At 51.7% G+C, this 26,206-nt stretch overlaps 1 protein-coding gene across 1 annotated transcript in view; it reads right to left on the bottom strand.

Annotated features, from left to right (window-relative positions):
* The window catches only part of CAPN8 (calpain 8), a 62,736-nt gene that overhangs the window by 10,521 nt on the left and 26,009 nt on the right, over positions 1-26,206 (bottom strand). Inside the window, exons 3-13 of the mRNA XM_008543101.2 lie at positions 22,842-22,960; positions 22,169-22,302; positions 21,184-21,352; positions 20,058-20,141; positions 18,521-18,606; positions 16,080-16,154; positions 15,197-15,357; positions 12,268-12,443; positions 8,419-8,430; positions 5,369-5,580; positions 3,892-3,928 (exon numbers count right to left, since the gene is read on the bottom strand). Of these exons, the coding sequence (XP_008541323.2) occupies positions 3,892-3,928; positions 5,369-5,580; positions 8,419-8,430; positions 12,268-12,443; positions 15,197-15,357; positions 16,080-16,154; positions 18,521-18,606; positions 20,058-20,141; positions 21,184-21,352; positions 22,169-22,302; positions 22,842-22,960 (1,265 nt within the window). The remainder of the gene's footprint in view (positions 1-3,891; positions 3,929-5,368; positions 5,581-8,418; positions 8,431-12,267; positions 12,444-15,196; positions 15,358-16,079; positions 16,155-18,520; positions 18,607-20,057; positions 20,142-21,183; positions 21,353-22,168; positions 22,303-22,841; positions 22,961-26,206) is intronic.

The following is a 26,206-nucleotide window of genomic DNA, read 5'->3' as shown; positions in this document are numbered from 1 at the left end:
GCGCAAAGAGGTGGGGCAGGGGCGTCTAAGGGCTTCCTTTCTGGGTGATGTGGGGTCGTGATCCCCACCAACCCTGAACTTCTGGTTTCAACCATGGATTGCTTTCAGAGGCCAGCAGAGATGCTGAGAGCAGAGGCTCTCAGTCCGAATCTGTGGGCTCCTGAGGGATTCTCCAACAACCCTCAGGGGGTCTGTGAACTCCAGAAATGGCCTGAAAATTTGCAGTAGTGTTGATATGTGGAGTAGTGTTGATAGGTATTTTCTTAGCTTTCATCAGATTCTGAAATAGCAACACGATTACAAAGTAGTTAAGATCACGGCCTAGTGGAAACAGCAGAACCAAGAGCCAGAAGACTGGACTTCAAAAACCACATTGGCTGGGGCCAGCCCGATGGCAGAACAGTTTAAGTTCATGCACTCCACTTCAGTGCCCTGGGGTTCACTGGTTTGGATCCCGGGTGCAGACCTATGCACCACTTGTCAAGCCATGCTGTGGCAGGCATCCCACATATAAAATAGAACAAGATGGGCATGGATGTTAGCTCAGGGCCAATCTTCCTCAGCAAAAAAGAGGAGGGTTGGTGGTGGATGTTAGCTCAGGGCTGATCTTCCTCAAAAAAAATTTTTAATTAATGAATTAAAATAAAACCACATTGGCCACTTACTGGATTCCACCTCAGGGTTCTGAACATCCATTTCCTCAACTCTAATATCAAATTAATTAGGCCTGTTCCATGGGGTCATGTTGAGAACCAAATGAGAGCTAACATGTGTTAAAGTCCTTTGAAAATTACAAATCATTATATGAATGATTCTTCCAGAGACTTTCTGATATGACAATGGACTCTTTCCTCCCCAACTGTCACTACCAGACAGAATGGGAAAAGACACAAGCTTCCCAGATGTCTTGAAGAGTTTCAGAAAGCCAGGTCAATTTCTTCCAAAACCATCACTCGGAAAAGTCCAAAAGATCCAATACGGCCTGATGACACTGTGCTAATAAGAGTAACAACCGTGGTAATAGTACTTAGCTTTGTTGAGTACTTACTACCTGTCAGGTGCTATATGTGCATTATTTCATTTAATATTCATGACCACTCTATGAGGTCGGTGTCATTGCTGTCTATATTTCAAAGATGGAGAGACTGAGGTTTTAAAGTGTTACGTAACAGGCCACGATTACACAGCTAGTAAAGGGTGGAACCAGGATTCAAACGGTGGCCCATGCACTTCTCCACCCCTGACCTGTACGACAACCAGAGCAGATGCTCTCAGCATCCTTCCTTCGACAGCCCGCCCTCTCCAGGGCTCCATTCCCTCATCTGTAGCACGGCGATATTAATGATTGTCATATTGTTTACACATAGGATGAGCAAATCCAACAACGCTTCTAAACTTTTTAGAAGAAAAAATGATAAACACTTCTTATCTCACATACGTGATTTTAAAGTGGTTTTGTAGAATAAAAACATTATGTTATTTATGTAACACAATATACTATATGACGAAATCTAGTGGGAAATCCACAAATTCTGGATGTGGAGTAATATTCTATTATTCTGGGGGAAAAAAGTATGAAATTGCATACCCCAATATATGGATATGGGCACACACACTGGTACGTGGCAGGCACTTCGCCGCTAGGGGGGATCATGGCTCACAGGGGCATTTGTGGAGGGGAGGGGAGTGAGAAAGATGCTTTTATATGATGGTGTATAGGGCACTTCACAGCTTGTTCATTCATTTAAAAACAGATGTGCTGGACGCCCGGCACATGTCGGAAACTGTTCTTTATCTGCGTCAGAGATGCACTACTGAACAAGACACAGTCCTTGCTCTCAAGGTACTTCCTGTAGTGGAATTATCTGCTGTCCTGAGAAAATATGTGTGAAAATGCTTTGTAACTGGTAAGGCAGCGTGGCAAAAGCAAGGACTCTTTTCCTGTTGTTACGCTGCGTGTTGACGACATCTTTTCAACCCTGCTCAGATGAACACATCTAAATTCCCAGAGTGCTTTGTCCACCCTGTAATTTTTTCACTCCCCCATTCCTAGCAGGGAGTCGGGCCTTCGAATGTCCGACTGCCCACAAGCTGGGGGCTTCAGGAGGGAGGAAAACTGAAGTTCTTGAAAGCAATGGCTCTTCTAGTCTCCTGTAAAGTCCAGAGTCCTCTGAAGATGTTATCCCGTGTCTGTGTGTGCACGTGCATGTGTGTGTGTGTGTTGAGGGAGGGGAGCCCTAGAGAGAAAAGGCCAAGTTTCCCAGAAACCAAGATGTCAGAAGTCCACAGGCCCTGGAATGCTGTGTGGCTCCCCGTGTGGCTCCCTAGCCTTGATCCAGGGACCTCAGAAGGGAAGGCTGGACCCTAGGCCTGGGAGCTCCTGGTTCGCCCAAGATTCCAAGCCCCAGACTTGGTGCAGAAGCCCGGGAGCCGCCCTCGCAGAACCTGTGAGCTGAGACACTGGGCGTCCCAAGGGAGACCAGTGTGGACTCACGACCAGAAGCAACTTCCTGTTGTTTTGCTGTTTCAGAAAACCCCAGACCATGGGAGGCAGAGCTGGGGAGCCCCATAATGACTAGGACTGAACTCCCGCCAGCCTGGTGCAATGGGGACTTAGAGTCAATTTTAGCTTCATTTAGTGGAAACCAAAAGAAAACAGAATTGCGCACTCCGCTGCATACCTTCTACCCTGGCCCACTGGCCTTTCTAACAACGTCTGGATCATAGTAAGAGATGCCATTGTGACAGATAAGTCCCCTGGGGGCAGCGGCATCACTGAGATCCACAAGCACAGAAATGGCCCCTGGGGCCCAGTATTGCAGCTGACTCAAGGCAGGAGGCACTATCCACCACTGGCTTCCCCACCATGCGCCAGGCTCAGTTCAGGGACATGCCGGAGGGAGGCAGGACAGACAATGGAGGCGAGCCTTTCCTGTCTAGTAAACTCACCACACACACCCCCACCCCCGCAGGGCAGGATGGATCCGTATTTGGCAACTTCTCATGCATCTGCAGAAATATGAGCTCAGAAATTTGACATACGCCAAACAACAGAATATGTCTGCCCCGCTCCCCATGCTGCCAGAGGCTCAAACTCGGCAGCTGTGGGGTGCTCTGTGTGGCATCTGCAGAGACACCCCAATCCATTTGGGTAGACGGAATGGAGTAGTGAAAGCTGGGCCTGTGCCCCCATGAAGATAGTCCAGCCCCACCCCGGGTCAGTTGTAGACACAGTGTGGCCCCCTGACCCTACCCTAACGAAGCAGCCACACTCAACATGCTGCCTCCACGCACGTTATCTGAAGGAGAGGACAGCAAATTGACGACAAGAGGGAGGGGTTAAGGCTGAGGAAAGTGGACGCACACTTCAAACCCCACGCACTCACGTCCTCCCCCAAAGTCAGCCCTGAACTCACCTCCTCCATGGAGCCTTCCCAGACTAGTGCTCACTCTAGCACCCAGAGACTTTAGAGGTTTAGATCATTTCCAGCATGAGTTTTCCTTCATCTTTTTCATATGTTTCCATCATTCAACCTCTAAAAGACTGGAAGTCTATCTAAGAGTGGGAGACCGGATCTCTTTCTCCCATCGCCTCCTCTGTCCTGCACAGAACTCCTCAAGCACACAGGAAGGGCTGGATCTGAGGGTCCAGCTGACTAGATGTAGGGATGATAAGCCTCCCCCCAGGGGTTAGGGATGTGTGCAAAGCTGGGTCCCAGTGCTGCTTCTGTCTCATCTTCGTCAGGAAGAGCCAGGGCCTGCAAATGTTGTGGCCCTGATGAATAAAAAGTTATCACCTTTAATATATAAAGAACTCTTACAAATCAATAAGAAACCTCTACGACTGCTATGCACGAGTGCCAGAGCTTGGCATACTAAGAGATTGCATACCTCGTGCAGGTCTCCAGCTACCACATTCCCCATTTCCCTGAAATGCAAAGACAGAGAAACACATATGAGTGAGTAAAAAGCACAGCTCATGGCTCAGTGCTTTTAGGAAGTTCCTGACCTTTCTGAGGGCTTGGCTTCCTACCCAAGACCTTCAGTTCCTACTATCACCAAATTATATCAACTGAATCTCTTACCAGGACCCCTCCTCTTCTCCCCCCAAATCCTCACCCCACCCCGAGTTTTTCACCAGAGACAAGAGCTGCCACGTTCAGTTGGCTCTTCATGAAATCTAGAATCTTCACCCTGGTGGACCACTCTTCTGGAGAATTCTCTCCCCACCTTGCCCCAGTTACTACCCTTCAACTCCCCTGGGAAGCCAGCTGTGTGAATCCCTGTTGAAACGGCCTCTGGGGAATGAGCCAGCAGGCCCACAGCCCGCATTGCACATATACACATACACAGTTTGTGGTGGAGTGTGCGTGTGGTGTGTTTAGTGTGAGTGTATGGTATGTGTGGTGCATATATGTGTGTGGGTGATATGTGGTGGGAGGGTTGAGCTGTGTATGTGTGTGTGGTATATACGTCATGTGTGCATACTGATTGTGGTATGTGTGGTGTGTGTCTACTGTGTGTGGGGTATGTGTGATATGCATGTTGTTGTATATGTGGTGTTGGGGGAAGGGTATGTGTGTGGTGGGCATGTGTGTGGTGTGTATAAGGGTATGTGGGTGGGGGTATGGTGTTCATGTGTGTGGTGGATGTGTGTGTGTACTGCATGGCATGTGTATGGTGTGCATGTGTGTGGTGTGGTGTGTGTGTATCGTGTGTGTGTGTGTGTGGTGCTTGTGTGTGGTATTCTGTGTTGCAGTGTGTATGTGTGGCATTCGTGTGTGTATGTGTGGCATTCGTGTGTGTGTGTGTGTGGTAAGTGTATATGTGGGGTGCAGGGTTGTGTGTGTGTGTATACCGTTTATATGGTATGCGTGTGTATGTGTGGTGCTTGTGTGTGGTGTGTATGGTATGTGTTGTGGTATGTATGTGTGGCATTCGTGTGTGTGTAGTGGTGTATATGTGGGGTGTGGGGGGGTGTGTGTGTGTGGTCTGTATGCAGTGTGTAGAGGGGGAGGTGGTGCTCTCATCTCATCCGGGTCCTGCTCTCCGCGCCTCACAGCCCAGCCCTGCTGGGAGAAGAACCCTCTAACCAGGCTGTTCGTGGTGTCCCTTCTCTCCAGGCTTGACCTTTTCTTTTAAAAGAAAACTCCCCAGTGTCCTATAGACCAAAGTGGAGGGGGCAGGAGGGGGACACCCAGCGAGGACCCTGGGGACCTGTGGTGTTTTACAAACGTCCTCTGGGAGGCATCGGCTGGGAGCCAGGTTGGGTCACATCCAGGGACGGGGTCCTGACCTGTGTCAGGCCACAGCCCTGGGCACTCAGACCACTGCCCCCACCACCAGCATGGAGGGAAAGGACACGCACAGGGCTCTGGCTTTCTTCTCTGAGAACACCCTCAGGCAGAAGTCGCCGTCCTTGAAGGGCTCGAAGGTGGATGGCACCACCAGGTACTCGCCCGGGGGCAGCCGGACCCGGCTGGAGACCTCCCGCAGGTTGATGTAGGTGCTGGAGCGCGCTGAGGGCTGGTGGCCCAGGAAGAAGTCCCGGCCCAGGTGCACATCTGTGTGACACTCCAGCTGCACAAAGCAACAATCAGGTCAATTTCTCCTGAAATCCTGGAAGGTGGGGGCCAAAGAGTTTGGTTTTATTGTGCTGATTTAGGAATTGTTGATTTTTAACACTGGACTAAGAATGAGGAGGCCTTGGGTTCTGTCACCACGTGTCAATCATCAAGTGTATTTAGAGCACCTTCCGGGTGCCAGGCCCTGTTTGTGGCAATGACCTTGACTATGCAACCTTGGCCAGACTCCTTGCCCTCTTCCCGGCTAAATGAAGGGTTGAACAGCAGGGTCTCTGGTGTGTGCTCAGCTTCTCTCTGGATATTTGTCCTCATGAATCGCCCACTCATTGAATCCAACAGACTCTTATTCTGCGGCTGTACCTGGGGGTGTAGCACTGAGCATCCCAATACAGGCCTATGGCTGGAGAAGCGAGCTGAAACCCTGGTCCTCATCCAAAGCAGCCAGAAGGGCCCACTCACGTTGGCCTCCCTAGGAAAACTGCTCTGCAAGGTGACCAGGACGATCAGGCTGGGAGGCCAAGGTGGCAGCTCTTAAGGAGGCAGACAGAGCGGGCGGCCGCGGCCAGGCCTCCCTCAGGGCCGTGGCTCTCCCCAGGAGGGGAGGATGCTCCCCATGACCCGTCCTTTTGTTGGAGAGAGGGGGAGGCTGTGGGTGTATGACACATGCTAATTAGCGATTGCAGAGGGCTTCGAAAACACAGGTGTCAGTGTCATTACTGCCCAATTAAGCCTCTCCTGGTGCTGGATCTTTATGACCAATCTCCATCAGGATGCCTATGACAGGGGACAGGTGCTGATAAGCTGTAAGGGCTGTGACTTCTGTGTGACTCTAGGCTGGAATGCCCACCCTAGAGTGGCCAGTGTCCATTCATGGTCACCAGACCCTCTTTGGATCACAGGTCTGCTAAGTAGGGGAGGAAAGCGGGGCCACCTGCCTGCACCAGCCTGGTGAGGACCCCACAGGGACGCCCCAGCCAGCCCCAGCCAGCCCTGGCTGACCTGGGTACCAGGGCAGCCACAGCCCTTGGGATTCCCCCTAAAAATGTTTACACTCTGGGCAGGAGAATGCTGGGGCATGGCCAGCAGGCCATGGGCATGGACGAAGGGCTAGGGGGCTAAACATCATTCTTGCCATCCCTGATGACAGCAAGGGGAAGAAATGGAACCAGCAGGAGAAAGGATGTGGGAGGTGAGGTGGGGAAGCCAACTTTGGTGGGGTTGGGCTGGGAAAGGGGCAAACTGAGTTCTAGTAAGAACCCTGGGGTGGGACAGATTAGAGAAGCCCTGTTTGGGAGGCCAGAGTGGGAACTGGAGGACACTGAAGCAAGGGCTGAGTCCCTTCGGTCCTACTAGGACTCCAAACAGGCATGTGCCACCAGCCCCCAGCCCTCACCCCTTCCCTTGGCGCGGCTCAGCTGGGAGCGACAGGATGAGGGTCAAGCAGGTTTCACTGAGGGTGGTCCTCAAAGTGCGGGCCCAGGATGAGCAGAAGCATCCGTGGGGAGCTTGTTAGAAATGCAGATTCTCAGGCCTCACGCCAGACCTACGTAATCGGGAGCTCTGGGGGTGGGGCCCAGCCATCTGTGCTTTAACAAGCCCCCCAGGAGATTCTGAGACAGTGGTTTGAGAACCGTTGGTTGGAGACCCACTGGCACTTGCAGAGCACAGGATCCACGGTGACACATTGAGGGACCGGGTAGCCAGCGTGTTGGGAGAAGTTCCATCGTGTGCGCGTATGATCTTTCTCTCCTTTAAACGGGCCATTTCTGATGGGAACCACCATTGACCAGACTTGACTCAGGTTTGGATGTAATTATTTCCAAGGAGTGAAGAGCGTGTGCTCTAAATCATCTGTACTCCCTGATCTGTTACCTCCGTAATCAACGACATGCATTTGTGAGCCAACAGGCAGGTGGACCAGTAGCCTGCAGCCTTGAAACAAGACATGGGCTGGAGCCTGTGAACCTGGCCTTATTGGCACATGCTACATAGCTGGCTGAGCCTGAGACCCTGGGAGAGTGGGGGTAAGACCACATCAGGGTAAAACACCTCTCAGTAATTAGTGCAACTCATTCCAGTTGGGGGAGCCCTGACACCACAGTGGTTCCTGACCTCGGCTGCACATTGCAATACCGGAGGGATCCGGCTATAATTGGTCTGGGGTGCAACCTGGGCATGGAGATTTTTAAAAGCTCCCCCGGTATCACCAGCATGCAGCTAAGGAGAGGCTCACTGGGCCAGGAGGAACGGGGCCTGACTTTGTGCTGGCTGCCATCAAGGATGCGCTGTCACACAAGCCGCACCAGTCCCTTCCCCAGGAGCGCTGCCTGAGGCTCCTCCTTCAAAGGGTCGAGGTAGATGGAACAGCTGATGGGTGAGGCCTGGGACAGCAGCAGGAAACCCCAGATGCTGGTATGACGATGATGGTATGTCTCTCTCACCCAGGTGTAAATCGTCAAGGAAAAGCAGGAACAGCAGGGAGCCGAAAAGATAAACGTGGTGTTTTCTTTTCTTATCAGAGATCAGGGCATTTATTTCTGTCAGCTAGATAGATAGGAGCTAAGGTGTGCTACCATCATCTTGTTCTAATCAGACCACCAGGTTCACGGGGGCAAAGGTCACCACTGTGCCCTTTCCACAGGGGCCTGGAAGGTGGGACTCAGGATTGTCCTTACCAACTCTCAGGGTTACCAGCTCACCAGACCATGGGGGAATCTGTCTGTGGGAGGACCGGCTTCCACCTGAGGAAGCAGATGCGGCTGTGTGCCCGTCCGTGCAGGCAGCCACGCTATTTCTTACCAAAGGAAGGATATGTCTGTCAGCACTCACGTACCTCTTTGGGGACCTACAGGAGAGAAGAAGAGAACAGGTCACCTGAGACTGCTGAGGTCCCTCCATCGTGCCTTTGTGTCCCTCCCCACATCTTGCAGACAGGCTGCTGGGGCCACTGGGGAGGACATCTGTGCTAAAGTGAGAGACTAGTCATCATTTCTAAAACTGGAAAGTTGTTGATGAAGTTTAAGGCCATCTGTAGACTACTGAGCCCCAGATATCCGAATGAAAAAAAAAGGTTCTACCTCTTCGTTTTCTAGTTGTATAATGTACCAGGATCCCAAATTCTTCGGGAGTAATAACTGGGGTTTAAATGAGAGCTAGCGTCTTACAGACCTTCAGACCTGGCCTCCAGATCAAGGACATGCCCAGAACGGGGCTCTGGCTCAACCTGAGCCATTATCCACCCTGCCCTTGGCTACAGTGACCAGTCCTGGAACAGGCACATGACGCAAGCTGAGTCCATCAGAGACTTCTCTAGGATTTCTGTATTGGAACTAAGGGGAGGGGACCCCTTCTTTTGTGCTGTGCTATTAGGGATACTGTGAAGAACGCTGGACCGGAGAACGGCACTGACAGCAGAGAGGAGATGTGGACAGAAAGGGTCCTGCCAGCATGCAAGTCCCTTGTCCCATGGAGCCCTCCTGTCCCTTGGTTTGGTTGCATGAGCTGGTCAGTTCCTTTTTCACTAGTCGAGGGAGAGAGAGACTCTATTATTTGCAACTGGGAATGCTGCCTCGCACAGATGAGCTCTCAGCCGCAGAGTGGAGCCCTCCCATGCCCAGGGAGAACGGAGGTTCAACCCCCTTGGGTCCTTTCCCCACTTCGCCCCTGCCACACACGCTCTTGACCGGAAGGACAGGAAGGGCATTGTTGGTGGCTTGGGTCCATGGGCAACTGCCTGCAACTCTGGAAACAAAAATTAGGAAAATATGGATCAGCTGGCATCGTCACTCTGGTGCCCCTATTAGTAACTGGCGGCAGAGGCAGAAAAGTTCAGGGTCACTGTCGCTCCTCCAATTTTGAGTTTAAAACCAAAATGCCCCATGCAGATGCCCTGGGTGTCTGGGAGAGCAGAGGTCCTCGTGGTATCTTCCTCTCTGCTCCCGCCTAAAGCCTTCACCCCTCGGCAGGGACTCTCTGAACCTCCTTGGCCGCTTTCCACCCAACACGCCCAGTGCCGCCGGCAATATGCTCTGAATCCAGCCTGGCAGGAGGCAGCGGGCAGGAACCCAGCCAGTCCGGCGGGCCTCTGGGTGGCACAAATCCGGAGCAGAAGGCAGGAGAGCAAGCCTTGGCCCTTGCCCACTGATGGATGGGAAGAGACAGTCGCTTTGAAATGCAGGGTCCTGAATGCAAATGACAGGCCTGCCTGGCATGAGTCTGTTGTCACTGCAGGAAGATAACAGGGGAGAGAGACGAGGCCAGACAAGCAGGGCTCAGCCTTCCGGGCTTCTGGCTGCTTCTCAGTGTCAGACTTCCAACCTCAAACCAGACTCCAGTGTGCAGACACGGAAAGCCAGAGGAGCGGGTACAGGGGTCAGAGGATGGTACCCCTACAATCCCTACATCCCCCTACCACCCCAGGCCCCTACAGAGACAGGTACACCCCACACACCCAGGTACTCCTACAACCCCAGGTACTCCTACAATCCCAGGTACTCCTACCATCCCAGGTACTCCTACAACCCCAGGTACTCCTACAATCCCAGGTACTCCTACCATCCCAGGTACTCCTACAACCCCAGGCACTCCTACAATCCCAGGTACTCCCTACAACCCCAGGTACTCCTACAACCCCAGGTACCCCTACAACCCCAGGGTTCTCTTACAACCCCAGGTACTTCTACAACCCCAGGAACCCCCTACAGCCCCAGGTACCCCTACAACCCCAGGCACTCCCTACAATCTCAGGTACTCCTACAACCCCAGGAACCCCCTACAGCCCCAGTACCCCTAAAATCCCAGGTACTCCCTATAACCCCAGGTACTCCCTATAACCCTATATCCCCCTCAATCTAACTTTAAAACTGCTTGCTTCCCCAGTTGTCATGCTCTGAATTATACGCCTCTGGCCATGAGAAGAAGGCCCACAGATCACACACAGGGGGTTATTTTATAAGCAGCTGTAATTTGATGTCTGAAAAATCGACATGCTGTAGATGTTATTTACGAGAGCCAACGCCACACCAGCCAAGCTATTGCAGTGTGTTAGCTCACGTCCCTTTGCAGGAATGCTGTGCTGACCTGGCTATCTAAGGCGGGGCTGGCAATGAAGAACTGGCGGCCAGTCCCTGAGGAGCCCACCCTCAGCCATGCCTGCCTACAACCCATTCTCCAAAACCATCACTTACTTTCCAGCCATCAAGAAGCACGTAGTGCCCCCTCTGGCTGGAATGTTCTCCCTTCTCCACCTTTGAAATCCAGCTCATCTTTTGAAGCTTTGATCAGAAGTCTCCTCCTCCGTGAAGCCGTCCCTTCCTGAGGAGACCTCGGGCCCGCGCTGGTCCCCATCACAGTGGATCTGACCTGCCCCGCAGTTAGGGGAGTGTGTCTGACTTCCCCCAGAAGGTGAGCACCTGGAGGGTAGTAACCACGTGCTTTTCCTCTGTCTCCCAGCTTTCCTCCCAGCACCCAGCACGGAGCATCTGCTATGCTCACTAACGCACGTTGAAGGCACATGCGTACGGGAAGTGCCTTCTCAGATTTTTATCCCTACAAGCAAAGAATCTAGTTGGCTGCTGTTTACATTCTAGGTGCGGATGGAAGGGCTAAGCTGGAGTACGATTGGAGCTTATTTACTTGACATTCTTTTCTCCTGCCATCAAGCAGCAATTATTTCTAATTCCCATTCCTCCAATATAAAATACACACACAGACCGCACCCTAAACTCTAAAGCCCGAGGGTCCAGAACAGGAGAAAGAAAGGGGCTGGGAGGTACGAACCGGACAATTGCACTTTCCTTACTGGTTCTCATTACAATACTTCCTTTTCATGCGGTCATTTATACTGAGACATTGGGCCTCCAGCCAGCTCTTGGTCCTCCTGATTAGAATTGTATTTTTCCCAAGAAATTCAGTTTTAACAAAATGGTATAAAAACAACCACCGTGAATCCCTCCGGAATTTGCTACAAGGAGTCTTTGTCTGTATGAAAAAGTGGATGTCAATTTGCTCCTGGCTAGGCTTGTCGAGACCTGAAGGTCTTGCTTTAACATATCTGTGAGGCTGAGACAGCCATGGAGGGGTAGTCACCCGTGCAAACTGGCGTGCTGAGCCAGGTACTGCAGCCTGAGAGGAGAGCCAGCTGTGGCTCCCATTCCAGAGACACCAGAACTGAAAATGGCCATGTAGCTTCTGTCACCCCAGCTCATCCCTTGTGTGTCCCAACAAGTGTCTCTAAGATGCCCAGGAAGAAACAGAGTGTTTGTCTTTGGTTCCCATGTCCAGCCTCCCTTCTCCCACTCCGTGATGCCCTCATACTCCTTCTGTCATCCCAAGTGTCTTATGCCCCTATGTTCTTGGCTCCTGGCCCCTGAGAAGCCTATACCTGGAAAGAGTCTAAGATACACTAATGTGAGTCTAATGTCACTTAGCCCTCAATGACAGGCAAAGTTTAGTGAATTACATGTCTCAAGGTTAACAGCAGAGACTTAAGCCATAAGAATGAATCTCTAATTGTGGAATTCAGGCCTCAGTAAGGCCACTGGGAGAGGCGTATAGGGGAGCAAGGACAATGCTTGATTAGGAATATTCAAGCAATAGGAAAGATGCACTCCAATTACTCGTCAAAATATTCCCACCAAAGACGCCAGGTATGTGGTAAAGGATGATCCCAGCTCGGGAGTACCTTGTAGACCGCGTAGCCGATGCTGAGCATGCCCTGTCCCATCCTCTTCTGTCTCCTGCGATTCTTCTGCATCAGACCCAGCAGCACCGTGCAGCAGGGTTCACCCTCGCTCTCCTCCTGGTGGTCGTCCACCTCATCCAAATGGATTTTGAACTGGGGGTTGGTCCAGTACGTGGCTGGAAGTCACCCGGGAGATGGAGGTTCCCCCCGTGCGGGGTGAGGAGATGGGCGAGAATAAAAATGAAGGGAAGATCTTTGATCATCCCAGTGAAAGAAAACTCTGGCCAAATTGTGCCCAGTAAGCAGGCCCTCGGTGGGTTTTCTTTGCGAGGTGGGCAGGCATTCCCTCCCATCTCCCTACCCCACCCACACACCAGCAGCGCAACCCATGGCTTTGGGGAACTCTGCACTCGTCCATTTGACCAACCAGGGGCCCGGACACTCTTGACAGGGAACAGTCAAGGTGCCATGGTCCCAGGGCTACCCTGCCCCCTGGGAAGGAACCTCCAATTCTTTCTGGGGAGATGGTTGACATCTCCTTGTTCTCAGCTCCTGGCCCGTGAAGACAAACCTACCTCCTGGAGGAAGGAGATCTCTGGGTAAAAGGCATGGGGACAGATGAGGACCAAGTCCAGAGGAGGCTGGCTATGTAGGAGGCTTCTGCTGACAGGCTATAGAGACCACCACTCTTGCTCCCCAGAAACCCCCATCTGAGGGGTATGTGTCCTCCCTCAGAGGGCCCCCTCTTCAGATCGCAGCCTGAAGCCGCCCTCATGGCTCATCCTCTGTCCATCAGCCCAAGGGCCTCACTTGATGGCTTTGGCATTGCAGCCCACTGATGAGACACACTCCCTTCAAGTGTAAGTCATTTAATAATGCATGAGGAATAATAATTGGCAATTAAGAAGCATGCCCGCCACACCACCTATGGATATTGCAAAAGACTGCTAGTTTCAAAGATGAATTTTTTTAAAATCTCTCAAAATAGTGACTACATAAGCCAAGGCATAGAGAGGTCAAATGGGTCACCCAAGGGCACACAGCAATTCTATGACCGAGTCAAGCAGCAGAGCATAATTGGAGAAGCCGGACATGAGGGGCATCTCCACGCTAGGACCTCAACAATTTCAATAATGATGTGCCCTGGGGGAAGAAAGGACTTGGGGGTGGAGGGGAGTTCTGACATCCTCCAAGCCAGGGTCCAACTTGATGAAAACACAAGGCATTCACAGGTGACCAAGAGACACTGATTATTCTATTTTCTTCGCAAAAATATTACTTATTCAATTCCACCTTCCCAGAATCTCCCACTTCCAGATTTTTTATTTAGGGCACAAGTGGGTTGATTTTAAAACCAAATATCTGTACATTCCAGAGGAGTCAGAGATGATTCTGGAATCGTCTATACTTACATCATTACCAAAGGGCGGGAACCATCCATCCCTCTGCGACAGCTAGTGGCGGCACAGATGGGAGAGCGATTCCGTGTGTACAGATACCTTAGGCATCCCCACAGTTCTGAGCTCCCAGAATGATCCATGCAAATTTCCTAGGCATTTTCTAAGAGCTTGCTAATGGTGAGCGTATTTTAATTTCTCCCACATGCAACATTACTGCAATCCCTACGTTTTTTCTTTATTCCTTAACAGAACTAGAAGAAGAGAATGGGCCATAAAAATAACACCTCCCATTTGTATAACGCTACCCAGTTTACAAGGCGCTTGCGAAGGTGGGTATTATCATTCCACGTTGAGGATTGGAAAGGTGAAGCTCAGAAGAAGGAAAGGATCCTCCCAGGGGCCCACAGCTGTTAAGCTGAGCAATGGGGGCAGGAAAGGGTGCCCCTCCTCCCCCTTCCTCTCTGCTCTGCACGCATCCCTGCCACCAGAAATGGGAGCTCTGGGTGGGAGGGGGATGAATGAGGGGAGGCCTGGTCAAGATCAAGCCTGCACCAGTGTGGGACTGTATATAATGCTGCTTCCACAGCACGGAGCACAGCCCGCGAGGAGCTCGGTCCTGAGAAGGAAGCTGGCCTGCCCTGCGCTTACAGTCTAAGTTCATCAGCACGTCATGTCAGATCCTCAGACGGGGGAGCGCAGGGTCTGGGGGCGTGGGAAGTGGAGAGAGCGGGTTTTGCTTTCCTTCATTTCTCCTTAGAGATGTGGGGTCGTTTTTCAGTTTCTTCCTCAGGAGCTGCCTCAGCTGATTCGACCTAGGAGGAGCCTGTATGTGTACATATTAGTGATCTCCGGTGAGCCGGGACAGGCTCCCCACCTTTCGTAAATGAGGGCCCAGATTAGTGCAGAGGCAACGGCTTGTACCAGACTAACCCTCAGGGATGGAGCGCCAATGACTCCCATGAGAGCAGGGAGTGCCACTCGCATGCCCTGTGTGTGGTCATCCCCAACCCACACAGTCAGGTCCCTCCACCTCCGACAGCCACAGACGCAAAGCAAAATTGCTGCTCCAGTGGATGCAGCCCCCCGAAAGACACAGACGTCACACCTGTGTCCCTCTAGCACACCACTAGCCGCTCCGACCCAGAGCTCAGTGGGATGGGCGTTAGCCAGCTGGGTCAGGCGGCGGAAGCCCAAGAGAAGAACAGGAGATCTTGGCGCTGGGGGCCAAGAGCATGGTTAGTACAAAGAAGCACGTCCTTGGGGGGCAGGGGGCAGGTGGGTGAAGCAGGGACAGTCCGAACACACAGAAGCTGAAGAATGGTGCTACCTGAGATCAGGCCTCAGGTGAGGGGCTGCAGAGCCACCGCCCACCCATGCCGCCCTGGCCTCCAAGCCCCAGGGCGGAGCTGGGCCTCCAAGGGGTGCCCAGGAGCCAGAGAACAGAGTGCAAAGGCATGTCCAGAGAGGAACACCCAGCTCGAGGAGGACAAGCCAGAAGGAGATGGGGCCCAGGCAGACCTTTGCCTCACCTGGGTAGTTCTGGCAGCCCCCCGCGGTGGAGCCCCGCGTCCAGCGGCCGTTGAACAGGACCAGGTTCCATCTGTGCACCTCCTCGCTGCTCAGGGAGTCCGGGGACAGGTTGCAGATCTCCAGGCGAGAGAACTGCCTCAAGAAATCCGCAAAAGACATCCTGGAGGCAGAGGGAGCAGAGGGCTCTGGGTCAAGAAAGTCAGGCTGGAAAGGTGACGGAAGGCAGGTCTCCTGGGCCCGGGAAGAAGCAGAGGCCACTTCAGCGCACTGACACAAGCACGCAGGGACTACTGCACGAATTGCTCACTGTTGCTAGCTTCTCCGTTGTTATGAGAGAGCCTCCATCACACAGCTAACCAACCAAGCACAGAGACGGACCGTACAGTGGAGGAGGCTCCAGCAGGCAATCCGAACACAGCCCCTGCCTCCAGCTTGGTTACAGCTAAGCCTACAAGAGCTCTTCTCCTATTCAGTTCTGACTGACGTCCAGCATAGAGATGTCCCCTCAGCAGTGACTCATTCAAGAAGTGTCCTTATTTCGTCCTTAGCCCACCCACGAAGGAAGTTATCCTATTTTGATGGCAAGATAAGTCTTAAAGAGACAGAAGTAAAGGCCTTGTTTCATTGGAAACATACGGAAACTTAGGAAGACAGGTTGATTGCTAATGCACATTGAGGGCCCAGATATTGTGGTTTCAATGCTTTAGACACACTGGAGGAGAGGTAGAATTATACTAGGGTGAAAAGGGGGAGAAGAATGACAGCCCCCCTGGCCAGGCGCCATGTTGAATTCCTGGAATACACAGAGATGCGCTGCCCCCTGTCAGAACCGGAAGTGACCCGCAACTAAGGGGGCAGCTCTGCAGGAAGCAACTCTCTCACCAAAATTCTCCATCCTCAGCTTTCTTGTCCAGCTTTTCCTTCTGCCTGGGATCTATGTAGCTCCACTCTGGTGCACTGGGGAAAAAGAATAATAAAATTATAATTATTTTTAAAAAGGAAGCAGAGGTGGTCATTTCTGAAGGATTTGCTGCAGTGCGAGCTGTTTACTGCGGCTAAACTCCCCTCAAAGGGCCAGAAATGGAATGCCAAAAAAACCCCAGCCATGTGGAAAGAAAAGGCAGAACACACAGTAGGTGGGGAGCACACAGTCTGGGGAGAGGACGCAGGCCAGGGACATGGACTCCATGGGCACTGGCAAGGTGACCCCAGACATGCAGCAGAAACGTTGCTCCGCAGCTTTGCTCTAATTTCACTCTCCAAGCAAGTTTTACATTTCTGATTAAGCCTCCCAGGCCCCTGACCACAGGAATGGGGAAGCCCAAGAGAGGAGAGGCGAGGATGCTGTTGCAGAAAGGCACGCACACCAGGATCCGTCAGCAAGTTGTCATCCAGGCTTATCTATCAGGCTGGGGTGAAGACATTGGAGAGAGTCTGACCACCTCTGGGCAGGGACATGGTCCACTTCCTGAGTCTAAAGAATGACAGTCAGGCCCAGTTTTATGGCAATTCCCCTGAAGGAATGTCTGCCCGATGAGGCCTCCTGCTGGTGGCCTTCTGGTGGCAATACCAACATGCTCTGTTCAAATGCCATCTCCAGCTACCTGACCTTTACAAAGTTAGGTTTTCCTGAAATACCTATGCAATGTCTAAATAAGTGAGCAATATCAAGATCCAACTTAAAATAAAAACTCTCTCCCTGAATACTCTCAGCAGAACATAGATACCTTCCCTTCTCTGCAGAAAAGCCAGGCACCCCAAGGCCGGCCTCTCCCTCGCAGCTGGCCTCCAAGAGCCCCGAGGGAGCAGACAGCAAAGCTCCCAGGGCCTCTTCCATTCGCTGAAACATCCATTGGATCAGCACCAAATCTCAGAATGCGCTTGTTGTAAACAAAGATTAGGGGACACGTTGGAGAATTCTAGATCTCACCTAAATCTCCCAGTTGGTATTTTGGAACTAAAAAACATTTGTTTAATTTAAGTAGACACTGGGCTGAGCCTAGGGATGGTCCCTCAGAGATGAAGCCCCCTTCTCCCCCAACAGTCAGTGCATATATACCCCAGGCTGCATCTCAAGACGATGGAGCACACGGTCCTCACCAGTCACCACCTCCCACCCTTAGACCTGTCCCAGCCTGCTGGAGCCTGAGCGACATCAAGAAAAGGAGAGGAAGTCAGAGAAGCCCTTTGGGCAGCTTGATAAACAGCTGTTGGTTAAAATGGCCAAAACTCAGGGTTTCAATTTCATTTAGAGTGACATTGTTTTGGGGCAGTTGGAAACCGGGGTTTTGCATTTTGCTGAATCTTAGGCAATGGAATAAAAAAATCTTCAATACAGAAGGCCAATCTGTGGTCCTAGGGACACATATTTCCTCTTGACACCAACCTGAAGGGAAGTGTGGCAGTTATGAGCAGTAATGATGTGTGATTAAATGTAATAAAGTTCCCTTCAAACGCCCCAGTGGCCTCACAGAGTTTGGACAGGATGTGGGGGCACACTCGAGATTTAAGAACATATCAGGAGGGGGGTTATTATAACCACTCCCATTTCTGACGGCTCTTCATCAATGACACCAGCAAATTCTAATTCCTTTCCCAGAGCCAGCCTGCCTCCCCCTGCCAGCAATGCCAAGTAGAACGGAAACCGCTCCATGCTTTCTCCATCCTCCCGTACCACAGTGACATCGATTCCAAGGCACGGCTGTCCTGGGACACCGCAGGAGGCCTCGGTGTCAAGTCACCATCTCTGACCGACTTCCTCCCCCCAGCAGAGAGGCCGCCCAAGGAAAGCCTCTCAGGGCGTTAATGACTGTCAGAAAAGATGGATACCCGCCCGTAACGAGCTCCCAGGGAGAGCGAGCGCCACTCCCATCCGTCACTGCCAGCTGTGGCCAGCAGCTCCTAGGGTCAAGCTCTGCTTTCTAAGCACGGTTTCCTCTTGCTGAGGGGTCTGGCCTTTGTCAGAGTGACCAGGGTTCGTGGAATGGAAAGAATCCAATGGTGAGTGATGGATCTCACCTTTGGATAGCCACAGGTGATAGGCAGAAAACAGGCAAAGCCTCCAGCCCTGAACAAAACTCGACCAAGCTGCCATTTCTGCAAATGCCAGAGCCCAGATCCAGAATCAAAGATGACAGCTAAGTGGTTTTTGTTTTGCTTCTCCCAGCCTGGAACCATCTTATACTGTTTTCTGAACAAGCTGCTTAATTTGTAGACAGAAACCGCTGCCGAACTCACTCTACCCTCCGTCTCATGATTATTCTGGGTTTGCTGATGCCTTTCCTCAGGGGGCGGTGAGGACCAGGGGAGGGGAAAGGACTTACTTGTCACTCCAGGCTCCCGTCCACTCCACTTCTCCCCACGGATTCCTGAGTCGGATCAGCTTCTCCGGATGGCCCTGGAAATCCACCTGCAAAGGCCACGCACAAAAAAGCAACTGAGTTGCTGCATCCCGCTGCCCCACATTCACGTCTGCACCCAACAGGATTGGCATTTGATCTTTCAAAGGTCCCTAAACAACCATGCTCTCATTTTCTCTTAACACATGTTTTCAGGCTTCGGCCAGCTGCTCTATTTTTCACAATTTGGTTGAATAAATAGTGAGTCTGGCACAAAAACAAGCTTATGTCTGCTTTAACTTGTGTTTCGGTTTTATGGTTGACTCAGTTCTTAATATACGAGACCTAATAATAATAAATGCCACCCAAACAAATATTAATAACACAGCAGTTCATATTTATTGAGTATGTATTACAGACTAGCATGGCGCGAAGCATTTCAAATGCCTCATTTGAACCTCACGACAATCCTGTGAGCTGGGTAGTGTTATTACCTTCATTTTACAGCTCAAAAATCTGAGACTGAATCTCAGAGAGGCTGTTACCCAAGGTTACCTAGCTAGTAAGTGGTAGATGGAGGACAGACCCCCCCCCCCAGGCAGCCTGTCCCCAGAGCCCGTCTATACCTCCTTCCCCGACTGTTTACTGAACGCTCACTGTGAGCCCCACACTTGCACCTGCATACACCCACAAACAAGAGCAACCGTGAAGTCTGCTGTGTCTTACTTTCCTTTGTATCTTCCGTCATACCCTAGCCCAATGCTTACACATACATGCTCCATTCGGATTTGGGAATTGACTTGATTCAAGAGCATATTTGTAAAACACAAACACATGTAAAATGCATGCATGCCATTTTAATAAATAGCAAGAGCTGAGACACCCATTGCATTTCCCTTTGGGCCTCGGCCATTGGGAAACCCAAAGCAAAATGAATTTCTCAATTGTTGCACTGTCTTTAGCCTAGAATGGTCTTCGCCCAGATTGGGATGGTCTCATTGTGTCTATGCTTTTCCTTGGAAGCCGCCTCAAATTCTTTTTGGAAGCAGAGTGGGGACTACCTGCGTTCCTTCCATCATTATACCGCACCCCGAAAGCAGGCGCGGGTACCACTGCCTTTTTTCTCTTTGGGGATCCTATGGTTTCCACTGCTTTACCTGCACAAACGTACTTCTTGGAATGAGTGTAGAATCTAACTCACAATTTCTACAACTTTCCTCCAGAACCGTCTTCCTCTTCCTGGCCACATCCCAGAGGACAGCCTACACTTCGTTAAAACCCATAGAGCTGTAGTTCAGAGACGGCACGTGATCCATCTCCGAGTTGGTGAGCGTCAGAAGGGCCCTTGTCATGAGCCAGAGCTAAGGGCACACATGTGGTCAGGGCTCTGTGCAACCAGGGAGACCGTGCCTCAGCGGGGCTGGGAAGCTCTGGGGCTGATCCCCTCTCTCATCCTCTCAGGGATGCTCTGGACTTATGGTACCATCATTGCACACTGCCCTCCCTGCCCCCATGATTCTACCTCTTCGACTCCGGTGACAGAGTATGCGTGACCCTTCACCAGCTTCTGGCGGGTGATGGCTTCCGTTTCAGCCACACTGGAGACCTGGGTTGAGAATAAAGTCCACTCAGCGTGGCTGACTCTGATCTGGTTGAGGCCGGTCCTACAATGTTTTCCAAAGACAGACTACACAGCCACCGGGCCCCGGTGTGCGGCCGGAGGTGCAGGGGAAACCATGAAGCTCAGGTAAGCAGAGCCCTCTCCATTCAGCCCTCTTTAATTAGGGCTTCGGTTCCAGGCAGGGCGCTGCGTGGCTGCCAAGACTGGAATGTGGCTTACCAGCCCTTAAAATGCCCCAGGAAACTGGGAAGTCGTGAATTCTCCAAGAGCAACCCCATGCTGCCTGAAGAAGACTAATTATCCATGACGAATGTTCTGGACAAGTCCTGGTTCTCCACGTTTTCACTGAGAGGGCTTCCCAATCATCCTTCCTCATCACAGCCCACCCTCCACACCCCCATACCACTTCTCCACCAAAACCACACATATCCTGCTGGGATGTCCATTGACACATGTCATTCACACGTCTGAGATCACCAGGTAAGAGAAAGAGAGGAAGGAAATGTGGGTGGAGTGACAGGTGACAAGAGACCACAGGGCTGGTGGCCTCCAGGCTCTGGTCTCCACGCCACCTTGGCACTCCGTACAGCCAACCCTCCATGAGAGAGAGGGCACGACCCTGGTTCAGAACCTCTTCCCTTCCTTCAGCGATCTTGAACTCCATCAAGTATTATCAGTCATCATATTTGTTTTCCAAAATCCCAAGATTACTTGGCAAAAAGGAGGTGACAAAGGCAGGGCCCAGGACCCAGGGATCAAGCTACATTCTCAGGGCGATTCCCACAGAACTAAAGGGGCTCTAACAATTAGGGGCATTGGAGCTCCTACCATGAGACCAGCCCCGGTTCCTCCCCACTAATTAGATCTTAACCAGTTCCCGCATGCTGGGGATTAAAATGTCACCGGACTTGCCCAGAAAGTCCCAGACTCTGCTCTGGCCCAAAGCCTTCCCAGGCCTCTCACCCACGTCCAGTCCCTTCCCTGCCATACTTGGGGAGGGGAGCCAAGAGAAGCCATTGTGGCTCACATCAATGGAGCAGGCCAGCAGAGAGCTGGAGCGGAGCGCCTTCCGGATGATATGATACAGACTGGGCGGCGGCTTCTTCAGATCATAAAACTCAGAGATGCCACCAGTGAAATCCTCAAACCCCTCCACTGTGGACCCTCCAGCAAGAGCCTCATAAGAACCATTGAGCCTGTTGGAAAAGAAAGCAAGCATGCATTATCCACAGCCATGAGCAACCCCACGAGGGGACCACGTGACGTGGGGGCCGGGGTGGTGCTAGGACAGGGCGTGGTCTGGAAGGTAAATGAGGGTCCTTTGCCGATTTCGCCAATTTTACATGGGCCAGGAAAGTGCTGAGGCCACCGTCTCAAGTGGCCAGCTCAGCACTGTGCCAGGAACGAATCTAAGACCACCTCTCACTGGGCCACCCACTCCTAGAAAAAGCAGCGAAGTGGAACATTTCCAGAGCTGCCCCTGGCTCCTTGGGTTTCTGGGGCATGGGTAGGGATGGGGGGACACTCCCTCGAGGCTGAGAGGCATCCCCTGGGGCCTGCTTTGGGAATAGGGCTGGAAAGGAGCTGGGGTTGCAGAAAAGGGTACCACTAAATGCAACTAATTAAAAGAACCCAAAAGAAGGCTTTGAACATGGAATGCCAGCGAGAAGGAGAATGACTCTTGAGCAAAGGGTGGAGACCTTGTTGAGTCTGGTATCTAAGTATTTGTTTTCATCTTCTTCTTCATTCTTTTAAAGATTCACATTGACCTAAGAACTGACCTTGGGTTTTGAAAGAGGAGAAAGCTAAGGGGCGTGCCCCTGATGCACAGATTCACATGAGACAGAGCTGGGATTTTAAACTCTTAGCCCAAATTTCTGTTTCTCTGAGTTACTGAGGGATACAGTACATGGGGGTCCAGGTGCTGGGAAAGACTTGGACCCGACACTTTGAGTTTGGGGGGCCCTCCAGGGAGACTGTGGGATCTCCTGGCTCCCCACTGCCCCACTTACTTGGCGTAGGCTTTCTCCAGCAGCGCACTCCAGAATTCATTGCCTTCCTCCGAGTGCAGGAAAAGCAGCTTCCCGTTCCTGGTGGGCAGCCTGTCATCGACGACCACCTCCACCCACTCTCCATACTGCCAGAACTGGGGGTGGGAAAACACAGCTGCTGCTCATAGGGATAAGCTGATGGGCAGAGTGAGTTTCTTCGGTGGACCTCAGAAAGCGCCTCAGTGCTCATCAGCGGTCAAGCCTTGGACCTTTAATGAGCTCCAAGCTCCTTAAGGGCAGGACCTGTGTCTTACTTATCCATGCACATAGGAGATGCCAGAGAAAGCAGGAAACGTCAATCCAGGGTCTGAGTTTGTGGGTAAGAAAACTTGCCCAGCATCATGCAGTGGCAACAGGGGGTTACTCAGACTCGCATCTCCTGAGCCTCACTCCAAAGTGCTTTCCTCAAGGCCACGTGGCCTGGGGGAGACAGGAGGGGGATGGACGTGTGGATGATTGGATGGATATGTTAAATCAGTGGTTCTCAGGTTCAAGTGTGCCTTAGAACCACCTGGAGGGCTTGTGAAAACAGAGGCTCCCGGGCCCCACCCCCAGAGTTTCTGACGCACTAGATCTGGGGCGGGACCCGAGAGCACGGAAAGCAGCATCAAGGGCCCCGAGCAAGGTCCAGTACCTGAAAATGAAAGATTCCTGCGTAGTTCTTCTGGAAGTTCTGGTCCCTGGGGACCACCCGGTAAAGCAGCTCTTCATTCAAGGTGAGGGAGGCAATGGCCGCCAGAAGCCAGCAGTCACCTGCACCATGGCACAGGGGACACACACTGGTCAGGCCAGGCCTGCAGGGTCCCTGCTCTCTCAGACCCTCACTGTCCTGTTCAATCCAGAGTCATGTCACACCTTTCCCATCTAAGTCAGATAGTCAGACTCCCTTCCTCCAAGGTCACAAGCAGCTGTCAGCTCCTGACGCCTCACTGGAAGTCACGTACTCAATCACTGGAGGTTCTCCTCCCTACCGCCCACTGCACGCTGAACATTTCACATCTCCTAAGCGCTCGACTAGTGGAGTAGAAAATGGAAAGAAAGAAAAAAAGAAACAAAAACCAGTCTCTTGGGTCACTTATTAGCAACTCTGATAAAAACATTTGGTGGGGGGAAATCATTGAAGCTATTTGGCCAACCCAGGATGTGTGCGTGTGAGTGTGTGCACATGTGAGTGTGTGTGCAGGTGTGTTCCTTGCACAGCACGACCTTGGACGATGGAGAGTTGGATCCACATGTCTGTTTAAAGGACTCCCCCTCTATGTTTCAGAGCTCACTATGACAGCCTTGATGTTTCAACGCTTCTAACACTCTTGAGGTATTGATGAGCACTAAATCATCTTAATTTGAGGCAGAAGATATAAAAGTCAAGAGAGGTTAAAATTCCTAGGGCTTGGTGTTGGTCTTTGCAGAGCCAAGTAAATGTAGAAGAAAACAGAAAACCCCTTTCTATGCAAGTCAGGACCTCCCAGACCGGGTCAGTGAGTGGCACTTTCTTGGAAGGCATCTTTGTCCCTTGGGGTGTGGACTTCACGAGATTAAGCACAAGCGCCAGACACTTCTGGCTCACCCCAACATCCTGTGGCGGATCTATCATCATGATGTAAGCACGTCTTGTGTATACGCCTACCCTACATCGGTCTCTGAGATCTCCATGTCTTTAAACACGCTTCTCATAGTGTGAGAGGATGTTTCATCCCACTGGCCCAACAGCGGCCTCTGTCCGGTTTCACTGCAGGGCCCCACCTCCAGAAGTTGAGGGTTTGGTGACAAGTTTCTCCCATTCGTTCAGTTCAAATGAATCCAAAATCCTGCCTGTGTATCTCACCTTCACTTTTTCCATTAAAAAAAATCTGCATCTCTTCAATGTATCTTCCCATGGAAGCCCCTTCCATCATTTAGAGATGCTTTGAGGACCTCATCTGGCTTTGCTTTCCTGTAACACTGGCCGAAGCTGCATGTATAGTCCAGGAGTGAACGCCCCATGGTTTTCTCAGATTCAGGAGAGTAAACTGTGGCCCAGGATCCCGCCTCTGAGGATCCGTCATCTGTTTGGCACGGCTCCATCACCAGGTCACCCTAGAAAGCCTTTTTCTCTGTCTGTCCTTCGCTGTCAACAAAGAGCTTCCTGATTTGGTCCTAAATTAATTCCTTTCCCTCTTGCTTTCCCCACCCAACCTCACATTCTCTCTGTCTCTCTGTCTCTCACACACACATTTCCTTTTGGAGGAGCTTTTCTGATCCAGAAGGCAACTCTGCTTCCCGCCTCCCTCTCTCACCCGGCTCCACTTCACTGACAAGCACCCTCGTCCTGATGGCAGCAGGGCTCCCAGGGGAGACCAGACCCGGCGGCCGGGGGAGGCAGAGTCGTACGGGCAGTCATGGGTTTGTTGCTTCTCACTACAGAAGACTCAAGAGGGGCAATATCTCATTAAAAGGCAATTTCCAAAGAGTGAACAAAATAGCACAGTTTCCTCCCATCCCTCCTGTCTCCTTCCTGCTAACACCTGTGATCATGTCATGTCTACGCAAAAACCTCCAACTCCCTCCGTTGCTTAAGACTGAAGTAAAAACAGGCAACCAGATCCTTCACAATATGACTCTGCCCACTTCCCCCGCCTTTCTCCCGTGATACTCCCACCCTGAATCTAATCTCCAGTCAAACTTGGATGTGCACAAACCACGCCCTGGTCTTTTCCATGGCCACGCTTTTTCTCGTTTGTTCCCTCTGCTTGCAACACCACCTGTTGAATCTTTCCTCTTCTCCACGAAGCCTTCGGCCCCGCCTCTCATCCTCCAGCCACAAGTCACCTCATTTTCCTGTGTTTCCCAAAGACCTTATTTATACTTCTCTGTGCACTGAACACAAGCTGCCTCAGATCGTAGTCACCACCCACTTTGGACTCAAACCTCCATTTGTGCATCAGCCACTTGGCCGAGCTTTCCTGATCCAATGGCTGACCTGCCTCGGCGGCCCATGCACTCCCTCCTCAGAGCCACCAGCACCTTCCTGGGCCACTGGAGCTGTCTCTCTCCCCACTCCTCTCTGATCTCTTCCTACAGAGCAGAGATGTGGGTTCCTTCATCTGGGCATCCCCAGCTGGTGGCTGACACATAGTCGGGACGCAATGAAAGTTCAATCAATAAAAATAAATTAGCAAGGGAATGAAGGAATCAATGAATTACATTTTGCTCTTGTGCAAACCCCCAAGAGCGCCTTCCACATGTTGGCCCCTGAATCTCCCCGGCGTGTGGGAAGTGGAGTCCCACGAGGACGTGCACTGAGCCTGACAGCTTCCACCTCCACCAGCATCAGGGCCTTTGCCTCTGAAGCTCTGGGGCAGAGGGAGACAAGGGAAGACAGTCCCCAAGACACAGGCCTCTGGGGAGTGGACGGGGAGACTGCTCTGCAACCCTCTATGAGGCAGGTGGCCTCTCATCGGGGTCAGAGCTGCCTCATGACCCTCATGACTGGGTGCAGCCTGGCCTCTCTTCTGAAATGGACCTTCTTGCTCCCAGCCCAAGCTCCTTCCAACAGCCCGCCTAGAACACTCCAGAGACATTACAATTCAAGGCACAGGAATGAAATGTCCCTCAGTTGCTGACATCAAAGGGGGCTGCCCAGCTGGAGGAGAGCTTAATTCTCTCTTCATCTGCCTCACTCCTGACATTTCACAGGGTCCACCTGGCTCGCACAGCGTTCTGAGGAGACGTGGCGGGTACACAAGCTTTTGGATTCCTGCCAGTGACTCTATAAGGTGTGAATGGATTGTCAGGACAAAGATGCTTTTTCTGAAGAACACAGCCAAATGAGTGTGTTCCCCTTCAAAGAGTTCTCTGGGGAGGATGGACATTTATTCTATTGCTCAAAACATTTCAGGAACTTGTTTTGGAGAACTGCCTTGAAGGCTGTGGCATAGTCGTTGGGTTCTTCTCAGTGGAGACACAGCTTTGATCTTCTTTTTTTAATTTTTTTTTTTGAGGAAGATTGGCCCTGAGCTA

The sequence above is a fragment of the Equus przewalskii genome, chromosome 31 (assembly GCF_037783145.1).
Source record: "Equus przewalskii isolate Varuska chromosome 31, EquPr2, whole genome shotgun sequence".
NCBI lineage: Eukaryota > Metazoa > Chordata > Mammalia > Perissodactyla > Equidae > Equus > Equus przewalskii.
The sequence above is the reverse complement of the archived record's forward strand: the minus strand, read 5'-3'. Positions and strand labels throughout refer to the sequence as shown.